This window comes from Scyliorhinus canicula, chromosome 20 (genome assembly GCF_902713615.1).
Source record: "Scyliorhinus canicula chromosome 20, sScyCan1.1, whole genome shotgun sequence".
NCBI classification, from domain to species: Eukaryota; Metazoa; Chordata; class Chondrichthyes; order Carcharhiniformes; family Scyliorhinidae; genus Scyliorhinus; species Scyliorhinus canicula.
The window spans coordinates 61,398,608-61,411,528 of NC_052165.1; the positions used below are offsets into that span (position 1 = coordinate 61,398,608).

At 45.7% G+C, this 12,921-nt stretch overlaps 1 protein-coding gene across 2 annotated transcripts in view; it reads right to left on the minus strand.

Moving 5' to 3' along the window:
* The window catches only part of scube1 (signal peptide, CUB domain, EGF-like 1), a 300,902-nt gene that overhangs the window by 19,714 nt on the left and 268,267 nt on the right, over positions 1-12,921 (minus strand). For both annotated transcript variants that reach the window (XM_038780754.1, XM_038780753.1), the window contains 2 exons: positions 9,655-9,858; positions 7,104-7,265 (listed from right to left, as the gene is read on the minus strand). In XM_038780754.1, the coding sequence (XP_038636682.1) occupies positions 7,104-7,265; positions 9,655-9,858 (366 nt within the window). The remainder of the gene's footprint in view (positions 1-7,103; positions 7,266-9,654; positions 9,859-12,921) is intronic.

Sequence of the window (12,921 nt, forward strand, 5' to 3'; positions counted from 1 at the left end):
TAGGCGAGGAACAGACAGGATTTATTAAGGGACGACACCTAACGTCCAACATTAGGCGGCTCCTAAATGTGATAATGATGCCTGCGGAGGGGCGCGAGGTCGAGGTGGTGGTAGCCATGGATGCAGAAAAGGCCTTTGATCGGGTGAAGTGGAGGTACTTGTGGGATGTTTGGAGAAGGATTGGGTTTAGGCAGGGATTTGTGGAGTGTGTCCGGTTGCTATATCAGGCACTGATGGCGAATGTAAGGACAAACTGGGTTTGATCAGAGTATTTTAGTCTGACGAGGGACGAGACAGGGGTTTCCACTCTCCACACTACTATTTGCTCTGGCCATAGAGCCTTTGGCAATGGCGCTGAGGGCATCGAACATTTGGCAGGAAATAGTGAGGGGGGGGGGTTGAACATAGGATCTCGCTCTATGCGGATGATTTGCTCCTTTATATAACTGACCCGTTGAGGGGAATTGCAGGAATTATGGGCATACTGAAGGAATTTGGCAGGTTCTCAGGTTACAAACTGAATATGGGCAAGGGTGAGGTTTTTGCGATTCAAGCAAGGGGGCAGGAGAGGAGACTGAGGGAGATGCCGTTCAAAGTGGTGGGAGGGAGTTTTTGGTACCTGGGGATTCAAGTTGCAAGGGACTGGGGTTAGTTTCATAAACTAAGTTTGGACAGGGTGTTTGAGCAAATGAAAGGGGACTTCTGTAGGCAGGACGTGATCCCGCTGTCACTGGTGGTGAGGGTACAGACTGTGAAAATGACAGTCCTCCCGAGATTGCTGTTTGTGTTTCAGTGTCTTCCAATCTTCATCCCCAAGGCATTTTTTAGGAAGATGAATGTGGCGATCTTAGATTTTATATGGACCGGGAGAGCCCCGAGGGTGACGAAAGTCCTTCTTGAACCAGGGCGCGGGGAGGGGGGCCTTAGCCCTTCCGAAATTTATTAACTACTACTGGGTGGCTAATATATCAATGGGTAGGAAATGGATAGTGGGGGAGGGGTCGGTGTGGGAGCGAGTGGAGATGGCATCTTGCAAGGGCACGAGTCTGAAGGCTTTGTTAACGGCACCTCTGCCGTTCTCGCCAACGCTTTACTCCACAAGCCCAGTGGCAGCCTTGAGAGTGTGGGGACATGGTGTGGGCAGCACATGAAACTGGAGGGGGCGTCGGTGTGGTCACCGATCTGTGACAAACACCGGTTCGGTCCGGGGTGGGCTGGACAGAAACGTCAGGAGGTGGCAGCGGGCAGGGATTGAGAGATTTGGAGATGTCTTAATTGAGGAGTTTCCTGACCTTGGAGGAGCTAGATTAGGAGTTTGAGTTGCCGGGTGGGAACGGGTTCCAGTTCCTGCAGGTACGAGATTTTGTTTGGAGGCAGGTTCCGAGCTTCCCTCACCTCCTACTAAGAGGGCTACAGGATAAGGTGTTGTCTAAAACAGGAGTTGGGGAGGGGAGGGTCTCGGAAATATATAAGGAACTGATGGGGTGGGAAGGGGTCCCAATTGGGAAGGTGAAGAGGAATTTGGAGGGAGGGCAGTTGGAAGTCCGGTTGTGGGAGAAGGCCCGGAGGAGAGCCAATGCATCCTCGTTTGTAAGGAGCATCCAGGAGAGTTTTTTAGAGCAGTATGTAAATAGTCCAACTCGGGAAGGGGCCATACTGGACCTGGTATTGGGGAATGATCCCGGCCAGGTGGTTGATGTTTCAGTCGGTGATTACTTTGGGAATAGCGATCACAATTCCTTAAGTTTTAGAATACTTATGGACAAGGACAACAGTGGTCCGAAAGGAAGAGTACTAAATTGGAGAAAGGCAGAGTATAACAAAATTCGGCAGGAGCTAGGGAATGTGGATTGGGAGCAGCTGTTTAAGGGTAAATCCACATTTGAAATGTGGGAGTCTTTTAAGGAAAGGTTGATTAGAGTGCAGGACAGACATGTTCCTGTGAAAATGAAAGATAGAAATGGCAAGATTAGGGAACCATGGATGACGGGTGAAATTGTGAGACTAGCTAAGATAAAAAAGGAAGCATACATAGGATCGAGGCAACTCAAAACTGATGAAGCTTTGGAGGAATATCGGGAAAGTAGGACGAATCTCAAACGCGCAATAAAGAGGGCTAAAAGGGGTCATGAAATATCTTTGGCTAACAGGGTTAAGGAAAATCCCAAAGCCTTTTATTCGTATGTAAGGAGCAAGAGGGTAACTAGAGAAAGGATTGGCCCACTCAAAGACAAAAGAGGGAATTTATGCGTGGACTCAGAGGAAATGGGTGAGATTCTTATTGAGTACTTTGCATCGGCATTCACAAAGGAGAGGGACAAGACGGATGTTGAGGCTAGGGATGGATGTTTAAATACTCTAGGTCAAGTTGTCATACGGAAGGGGGAAGTTTTGGGTATTCTAAAAGACATTAAGGTGGACAAGTCCCCAGGACCGGATGGGATCTATCCCAGGTTACTGAGGGAAGTGAGGGTTGAAATAGCTGGGGCCTTAACAGACACCTTTGCAGCATCCTTGAGCACGGGTGAGGTCCCGGAGGACTGGAGAATTGCTAATGTTGTCCCTTTGTTTAAGAAGGCTAGCAGGGATAATCCAGGGAATTATAGACCTGTGAGCTTGACGTCAGTGGTAGGCAAACTGTTGGAGAAGATACTGAGGGATAGGATCTATTCACATCTGGAAGAAAATAGACTTATCAGTGATAGACAGCATGGTTTTGTGCAGGGAAGGTCATGTCTTACAAACCTAATAGAATTCTTTGAGGAAGTGACAAAGTTAATTGATGAGGGAAGGGCTGTCAATGTCATATACATGGACTTAGTAAGACGTTTGATAAGGTTTCCCATGGCAGGTTGATGAAAAAAGTGAAGTCGTATGGGGTTCAGGGTGTACTAGTTAGATGGATAAAGAACTGGCTGGGCAACAGGAGACAGAGAGTAGTGGTGGAAGGGAGTGTCTCAAAATGGAGAAGGATGACTAGTGGTGTTCCACAGGGATCCGTGCTCGGACCACTGCTGTTTGTGATCTACATAAATGACCTGGAGGAAGATATAGGTAGTTTGATTAGCAAATTTGCAGATGATACTAAGATTGGTGGAGTTGCAGATAGCGAGGAGGACTGACAGAGAATACAGCAAAATATAGATAGATTGGAGAGTTGGGCAGAGAAATGGCAGATGGAGTTCAATCCAGGCAAATGCGAGGTGATGCATTTTGGAAGATCAAATTCAAGAGCGGACTATATGGTTAATGGAAGGGTCTTGGGGAAAATTGATGTACAGAGAGATCTGGGAGTTCAGGTCCATTGTACGCTGAAGGTGGCAACGCAGGTTGATAGAGTGGTCAAGAAGGCATACAGCATGCTTGCCTTCATCGGACGGGGTATTGAGTACAAGAGTTGGCAGGTCATGTTACAGTTGTATAGGACTTTGGTTCGGCCAGATTTGGAATACTGCGTGCAGTTCTGGTCGCCACATTACCAGAAGGATGTGGATGCTTTGGAGAGGGTGCAGAGGAGGTTCACCAGGATGTTGCCTGGTATGGAGGGTGCTAGCAAGGTTGAAGAAAGGTTGAGTAGATTAGGATTGTTTTCGTTGGAAAGACGGAGGTTGAGGGGGGACCTCATTGAGGTCTACAAAATTATGAGAGGTATGGACAGGGTGGATAGCAACAAGCTTTTCCCAAGAGTGGGGGTGTCAGTTACAAGGAGTCACGATTTCAAGGTGAGAGGGGGAAAGTTTAAGGGAGATGTGCGTGGAAAGTTTTTTACGCAGAGGGTGGTGGGTGCCTGGAACGCTTTACCAGCGGAGGTGGTAAAGGCGGGCACGATAGCATCATTTAAGAGGCATCTAGACAGGTATATGAACGGGCAGGAACAGAGGGAAGTAGATCTTTGAAAATAGGAGACAGGTTTAGATAAAGGATCTGGATCAGCGCAGGCTGGGAGGGCTGAAGGGCCTGTTCCTGTGCTATAATTTTCTTTGTTCTTTGTTCGTCGTGTGCCAGGCTTCGCCTGATCCAGTTCAAGATGGTTTACAGGGCTCACATGACTGTGGCCTGGATGAGCAGGTTTTTGAGGAGGTGGAGGACAGGTGTGGGCGCTGTGTGTGTGTGTGTGTGTGTGTGTGTGTGTGTGTGTGTGGGGGGGGGGGGGGGGGGGGGGGGGGGGGGGGGGGAGGTCCGGTGAACCATGTACATATGTTTTGGACATGTCCAAAGATGAGGGGATTATGGCTGGGATTCTCAGATGTCATGTCAGAGATCCTGAAAGGGAGGGGTGACTCAGAGTCCAGAGATGCCAATGTTTGGAGTATTGGAAGATCCGGGAGCCCGGTGCGGGGGGAGGGGGGAGGGGGGAGGAGGGGGGGGGGGGTTGCTGACGTTTTGGCCTTTGCCTCCCTGGTGACCTGGAGACGGTTTTGCTGGGATGGAGGGACTTGGAGACTCCAAAGTCAGGGGTCTGGGTCAATGACATGGCAGGGTTTTTTAGGCTAGAGAAAATTAAGTTCACCTTAAGGGGTTCACTACAGGGGTTCGCTCAGAGGTGGCAGCTATTCATCGACTTCTTCAAGGAAAATTGACTGTCAGCAGGGAAGGGGAGGCATGGAAGTGGAGTGGCAGGGAATCTAATGTATGGGTGGTTAGGGTTTAGGGATGGGGGAGTTGGGTGTGTTCTTGTGGGTTTTTTGCGTGTGTTGGATCTCTCTGTTTAGAATGTTAAAAATATTAAAACTATAAATGCCTCAATAATATATATATTTTTTAAAAACAACACAGGAGTGCATCCGAGGACACACAATAGAGCTCTGGGGCATTTGAGCTCCAAATTCAGAAGCCCTATGGACTGCTCGATGGCTGGTCAAGTTGTGCCATGGCAGGTATTGTACCTTTCCTTTGCAGTATGGGTAACTCTCATCACCCAGTATCCATTCTTTTTTTTTTTTTATTTAGAGTATCCAATTATTTTTTCCAATTAAGGGGCAATTTAGAGTGGCCAATCTACCTATCCTGCACATCTTTGGGTTGTGGGGGTGAAACCCACGCAGACACGGGGAGAATGTGCAAACTCAGTATCCATTCTTAAGGGGCTCTGAAAAGATCTTGCACCTTGGAATTTGTTATCATGTCAGCATTATGGCTGCTTTACAACAACCATTCTCACATCTGGAGGAAGAACCTGCAATGGTTGCAAACCTGTTCTACATTGAAACAGTGGAAGAGTTTCCTATTGATGATGGTTTCAAGCAGGTGAGCGCCTTGCTGGTCCCATGTGTGCAGTTGATTACATCCTGCATCTAGGAGAATCCTGCAATGAGTCCATATCCTACAGTCCTCTTATCCTGACTGTCTAGCTTGCTTCAAAAGCACACCGGAGCTGGCACTCTTGAAAACGGCATTGGTGACCATTTGGATGCAGCAATGCAGATTGGGAGGTTCCCCACACAGGTCCAGTGAATACCAGGAATGATCCTGTATCATAGAGGTTCAATGTCACATGTCTTCGTGCCTGGACATACGTGGCCACCAATTCACTGGCACACAGCTTGTTATAGTCTCCGGGGAAATGGCATTCACTGACGAACATTACTAAAGGCAGCTGAACTTGGTTTCGTCACAATCTCTATGGGGCACTCTCACTCTTGCACAGTGAGCTGGGGCATTTGCACCACTCACCCTCTTCCACCGCTACCCCCCCCCCCCCCCCCCCCCCCCCCCCCCCCCCCCCCCCCCCCCCCCCCCCCCCCCCCCCCCCCCCCCCCCCCCCCCACCCCCCCCACCCCCCCCCCCCACCCCCCAAGCCTGGTGCACCTGCTTGTCCTTGTGGTCGCTGCTTCCTCACCCCTCTCTGCTGCAGTTGTCTCCCTCCTGCTGCTGCTTTTCACTGGAGGACCCAAAACCTGAATGAACAAGGCCCATGACATTTAAGTCACTTTACCCGACAAGTGCTAGCTCTGGCTGTGTCACCCTCCATCTTTTTCCCTTCGCCCCGTGTCTATGCCAGTGAGGCTGTTTCACCTTCGCTGCCAAGGCTCACCGGGGATCACAATAGATTCCATTTGCAGCCAGAACTGTCTGTCTGCTAGCTCACTGCTTCATTCTAACTGGAAAAAGGCTCTGAAGCCTCGTGGTTTACAAGCAGGCCTGGAAAAATCGGAAAACCCTCAGAAAATTTAAGTTAATTGTCTTTTCAACATGTTTAACCATCAGTCCGTTTTGGGGAAGAGTGACACTCTCCTGCGATGCTGGTTGCCTTTTGCGATATCCAGATTAGCTGTGGAGATATCAGGGGCCGAATTCTTTGTCCTCTGAGCTGCATGTTTCGCAGCAGCAGGAGGTGGGGTGTCGTTTGCTGGCGGCGGGATTTGGGCCTGCTGGGGATTCCCACTGAAATCACCCCACTCTGCTGGGAAACCCATGGGCAGGAGTGCGCTGCTGACCCAACCAGAGAATCCCGCCACCAGCAAATGGCCAGAAAATTCCAGCCCAGGTTTACGTCCTGATGTCTGAATTTCTGGCTCAACTCTAATGAGTGGTGAAAATTCAGCCCTAAATGTGCAGTGATGTTCTGCGAAGAATTACACTTTTGCATTGGAGAAGCATTTGATGCAAAAGAGTAAATACCTTCCTTTGATTTGGGTTAAAATCGAAAATTCAAATCTCCTGAATGTTAATTGAAGATTTGATTTGATTTATTGTCACATGTAGCGAAGTACAGTGAAAAGTATTTTTCTGTGGCAGAGGGAATGTGTACAGTACGTATATAGTAAACAAAAAGAATAATCAACAGAGAGCATTGACAAATGGTACTTCGACAAACAATGATTGGTTACAGTGCCAAACAAGGGGCCAAACAAAGCAAATACATGAGCAAGAGCAGCATTGGACATCATGAATAGTGTTATTTATTAACTTAGATTTGGATAAATAAGCATGAAATTCTGAAGAATTCAGAACACAAATTTGCCTTTAACTTGGTATCTAGTCTGTCTCACTGAAAGAGTTATATCAAGCCACCTTTAAAGAAAACAAAATAATAATAGTTTCAAAAATCTCAACTGGATTATTGACTTCTATTGATTGAGCAGGAAAAATTAGAAACTCACCTCCGCACTCAGACATATTCCGAGCCCCAGCTATTCCTTGTCCATCGTTGCTTGGACATGGCTCACAGGATAGTTGCCCTTTTGTATCTTGGTAGGTTCCTGGAGGACACAGGAGACACTGATTGTGCTCTCCACTGTAGTAGCGACCTGTGTCACAGCTGACTGGAAGAACAAGATAACCTGGTCAGTGAGTGGAAAGCCTGCATGCAGCGCTCCACCTTTTCTGGCTCCGTTGACAGGGTGGGCAGTTAGACAATCCCCCATCCCCTGCAATTTTCGTGGAGTCTGGCCCTTACAGTAAGTGGGCATGTTTCACTGCCAACTAGCACGAACCCAGTCCCAAGTAGGGAACCAAAGACAAACCACCACCTGTTCCTGAAATGCATTAAGAAAATGCTCTTTCAATTTCAATAGTTGGATGCCATATTGCAAGTTAGATGAGGTTTTATTGCAATAATTGATTGTAGGGTGCTGTGCTGCAAAACTAAGTTGACCATTAAATTGATCATCATTGTTCAAAGATTGAGGTGTATTAGAGTACTTTCCCCATTTGGAAAAGTGCTACCATGCTTTAAAAACTGAAGAAAATACTGGTTGGGATCTCTAGTCTGATAATCCAAGTAACTTAAATAACCAGAGCCCTTTCAAATTGGAAACAAAAACCTTTAGCAATGTTCACTCAGAGAAAAAAAACACATCTGCCCCTCAAATTAAAAATATGAGGTGTCATGGAAAATAATGCGAGTGGGGTTTGAGGGCCGGACAGTCCTTATTTCAACTGCATTGGTGCCCCAGCAAATGCAGGTGGCCGTTTTAGCTTGCCATCTGATCATCCGCACACCTCCAATGACGCCTATGGTCTGCATTGAAGGTGGCGTTCATCCCACCCATACCTCCCTGAATTGTAATATGGTAGGCCAGAACATTTTTTTATGGAGATTAGTCTGCTGAGTCGCTATATTTCTGCCTCTTTTACAACATTCCATGTAAGTAACATTTTCACCACACAAGTGCCAGGAAATGACCATTTCCAAACAAGGTAGAATCTAATCAACACACCTTGACATTTAATGGCATTACCATCGCTGAATTGCCCACTATCACTAGCTGGGCGTTACCATTGATCAGAAATTGAACTGGACTAGCCATATAAATACTGTGGCTATAAGAGCAGATCAGAGGCTAGGAATCCTGCAGCGAGTAACTCACCTCCAGACTGCCCCTGCCCCCCCTTCCCCCAACACCACTCAATACACACAGCTGCCACTATCTATTAGATGTACTGCAGGAAATCACCAAGGCTACAGCCACAGCACCTTGCAAACCCAAGACAAATGCCATCTAGAAGGTCAAAGGCAGCAGATACATGGGAACACCACCACATGGAAGTTTCCTTCAGGGCACTCACCATTCTGACTTGGAAACATATCACCATTCCTTCATGATCGTAGGGTCAAAATCCTGGAATTCCCTTCCTAACTTCACTCGGGGTATTCAGTCACCAGAGGGACTGCGGAGGTTCAGGAAGGCAGCTCATCACTACCTTCTCAAGAGCAACTGCAGATGGGAACCAATGCTGGCTTAGCCAGCGAAGCCCACAGCGAATCATGTTCACATGTTCTGGGCTTGTCTGAGGCTGAGGGGGTTCTGGCAGGGGTTCTCGGATATTTTGTCCAAGGTGGTTCCGAGTCTAGAGCTGGTGATATTTGGGGTGTCAGAAAACCCGATGAGAGAGGCCAAAATTTTGGCCTTTGTCTCCCTGTTAGCCCCGAGACAGATTTTGCTCGGGTGGCAGGACTGTGAGCCACCAAAAGCAGGGGTGTGGCTGAGTGACCTGGCAGAATTCCTGACGCTGGAGAAGGTCAAGTTCGCTCTGCGATGGGCAACAGAGGGGTTCACCTGGAGATGGAAGCCGTTTATTAGAACATAGAACATAGAACAGTACAGCACAGAACAGGCCCTTCGGCCCTCGATGTTGTGCCGAGCAATGATCACCCTACTTAAACCCACGTAACCTGTATACCCGTAACCCAACAATCCCCCCATTAACCTTACAATACGGGCAATTTAGCATGGCCAATCCACCTAACCCGCACATCTTTGGACTGTGGGAGGAAACCGGAGCACCCGGAGGAAACCCACGCACACACAGGGAGGACGTGCAGACTCCACACAGACAGTGACCCAGCCGGGAATCGAACCTGGGACCCTGGAGCTGTGAAGCATCGATGCTAACCACCATGCTACCGTGAGGCCCCTATTGATTTTTTTTTTTTTAAAAGAGGATTGAGGGGTCAAGAAGGGGGTTGGGGGGGGGGGGAGGGTGGGAGGTAAGGGGGAAAATGGGGAAGGCGGGATGCGAGGTGGGGTTGGCATCAGGATGAAGATGGGCAGTGGTTGTTTCTTGAGTTGTTTTGATCTTCTCATTTTTTGTGTGCATATGTGAAAATGCCTTGAATAAAATATTTTCTGAAAAAACATATTTGTGAACCGTCACAGTTGAACTAAAAACTCTTCAAAATAGTCAGCACAATCTTGGAATAATACTTACTACATTTCCCATCCTGGAGCACCTGGCCTGTGCTGCATGTCTCCTGATTTTCATGTATTTTTGCTGGCTTCTGGGCGACTTCGTATTCTGTCCCAGAGAACTGAATAAAGAACTGTTGTTTATTAATTGACTTCCTTAATGTTTTAATTGCTGTTTGCAGCTTTTGTTCCATCCTCTTGCGCACACATTCCATGTTACAGGAGTCTAAGGAGGAAAGCAATGTAGAGTCCAACATTAATGTTTAGATCATCTTGAATCAGTTTATTTTTTCATTTATCCTGAAATCTTGACCAAAAGAGAACGCTATTGAAGCAAAAAACGAAAAATCCAGGAAATTGCGAACCCACATTTAAATTAGATTGCAAAATCACTTTTTAGATGGATGCTGGTGGGAACGATTCATCACCCTACCTTGGTGCAGCACCCTAAGAATAAAGGCAGAGATTCTGAGTTTTCTTTTATAGATGCAGAGATTTGGACCAGTTTGGCCTTACTGGTAATAGCCATGTTTGGTTCAGTAAAGTAGTGTTGAAGGAGCCTTGCGTGGAGCATAAAGATCAGCACAGACAAGGTGAATCCGACGGGCCCGTGCCATACATTCATTGTAATTTTATGCAATTTCATTATAGCCTTTAAAAGTAATGCGGATAAACATTTGAGAAGAATCATTCCAAAATGTGCTCTCTCCCATACTTTGTGGCAGCGAATGCCCTACTACACTTTTTAGCTCTCATGTTTTCATGTGATAAATCCCAATAGCCTCTTTGATGAAGTGTAAAGGAATATGGAAAAAAACAAAGGTTTTTGTTTAAATTAGCTGTTTAGTTCACAGATTCGTGACATGGATGGATGAACATGGGAATTCATTTCATTTCAAAAAACAGTTGGATTAAAAAAAAGATTATCTGGTCATTATCACACTGCACTTTGTGAGGCATTGCAATGTGCAAATGAGTTGATTTGTTTAAAGAGAAAAGTCAGATGACGGCATTTTAGGTGTATGCCCTTCACAAGGATGCCAGTTTTCTTTCCCTCTTAGCGTTTTTAGTTGAGCAATTTACATTTATCCAGTGTCAGGCTTGCCAATAGAGGGAGCTGGAGACCTGCTTAGTGACCATTTATGAGATGTCCAATCGTTTAGCTACGGCACATCTGAGTTATCAGTTTAAACTCATTTGGACACCCCTGTCTGAAATGCTAATTACTCTGCCAAACAAAAATGCAGAGCCTATACAATTAGATGGCGTTTCACAATTAGGTGACTCAACGGACAGACAGGTATTTTTTTCGGAATGAACATACCTTTATTCCTAAACTAATTCAAAAGCTTCCTTTTAAAAGTACAATTTTGCATATTTTCCTTCTTTAACATCATTTCCTCATTTAAAATTTTTAAAATCTAATTGAATTTTCTTGTATCAAATCCTTCCTTTTTGCTCATTAATTCTGTTGTAGTCACAGGGGAGCTAAGATCCCCAATAAAGTGAATGCAAAGTAATAAACACATTGCATGTCACCATACATATTTCTCAGAAATAAGTTTCAGTTGTAATCTGTGATCTTAATGCATTGATAATGGTGAATACTGACTTTAAATTACATAAAATATATCTGTTAATGTTCCAACATGAAGTAACCAGTTGGGATCAGGTTTACAGCTCACCATTATTGAGGCTGAACTGCTGTGTTCCACAAAGAGGGGAAAATATCTTTGTTCGTGCCAGGAATTTATCTCACCACACTTGTTAGCTGAACTAAATCATGTAAAACGGCAAACTGAGCTATAATTAAAGCAAATAAGCAACCTGGCTCTCAAGTATAGCAAGAAACTGGATATGTAACAGATAATTTTTTGCATAGAATTTACAGTGCAGAAGGAGGCCACTCGGCCCATCGAGTCTGCACCGGCTCCCGGAAAGAGCACCCTACCCAAGGTTAACACCTCCACCCTATCCCCATAACCCAGCAACCCCACCCAACACTAAGGGCAATTTTGGACACTAAGGGGAATTTATCATGGCCAATCCACCTAACCTGCACATCTTTGGACTGTGGGGGGAAACCGGAGTACCCGGAGGAAACCCACACACACACGGGGAGGTTGTGCAGACTCCACACAGACAGTGACCCAAGCCGGAATCGAACCTGGGGCCCTGGAGCTGTGAAGCGATTGTGCTATCCACAATGCTACCGTGCTTGAGGTACTCCCGTTTCTTTAATTATGTGAATGTGATGAATGTAGAAATTGTTATATTTCATGCTTATTGCAATAATCTTAAACATCCCTGGTTTAAAATACATAGAAGCAGTATGCCTGCTATAGCTGTGGTTTAAGAGTATTAAACGTGAGGTCATGATTGATTCCAAGCACTTGCTTGGTTATGGATAAAGGGTAAATAGAATGGTGTTTTGATTGCTGGAGATTCCTTGGGCATGTAGATAATTTATGAGGGAGTGGTGTTTCGTCCTTGCTAAGCAGGCCATATAACTTATTAACATACAGAGGATGTAATTAATGGGAGGAGTCAGGTCTGTCAGTAGTTTTGCGGTCTAATATTAGGATTTTACGTTGAACAGCAGCTTTGCTAAATGCTGCTTGCTTGGGTAGATGTGTACTGGACCTGCTTTTGAAAGGAACTCTCTCCAAACGCCTCGACACAGCTGAGCAAGAAAACCTGTTATGTTAACTTTATTTATAGGTGGCATTTGGACTGTATTGAGTTGCTTAATTGGAATTAGCTGCAGGTGTAGAAAGTAAGATACCAAGTTTTTTTCCTTTTATTTAAGAACTGTTTAACTGATAATTGTAAAGCTATTTCTCTGATGATAATTTAAATTAAGGTTTATTTTAACATAAAAGATACCTATTGGTCAGACTCATCACTCTTGGGGTGAAGTATCCTTTGCGGACAGTTTTACAAATGTTTTAAAAATTGGGGTTCACATCCGGTATCCTAACAAATGTTGGGGTCTGGTCCGGTGTCCTAACAGAAGGTAATCTCAATGTCCTAACTGCAGTGTATCCAACTGGGTAAGGAAATCTGTTGAGTAAGTAATTGTCTACTAAAATATGAGTAGGCATTATGGGAGTGATAATTACACGTTCTATTTGCACAGCATATAAACAATGATATAAACGTCGAGCTCCACATCCGATGACACAAGTTAATTTCCCCTTAACTTTCTGGTTCCTTAACATTAACATCACTGTGATTCTTCCCTTCTAATCAGCTTGCTGTTTGTCTTCTGAACCCCTGAAACGTGCTT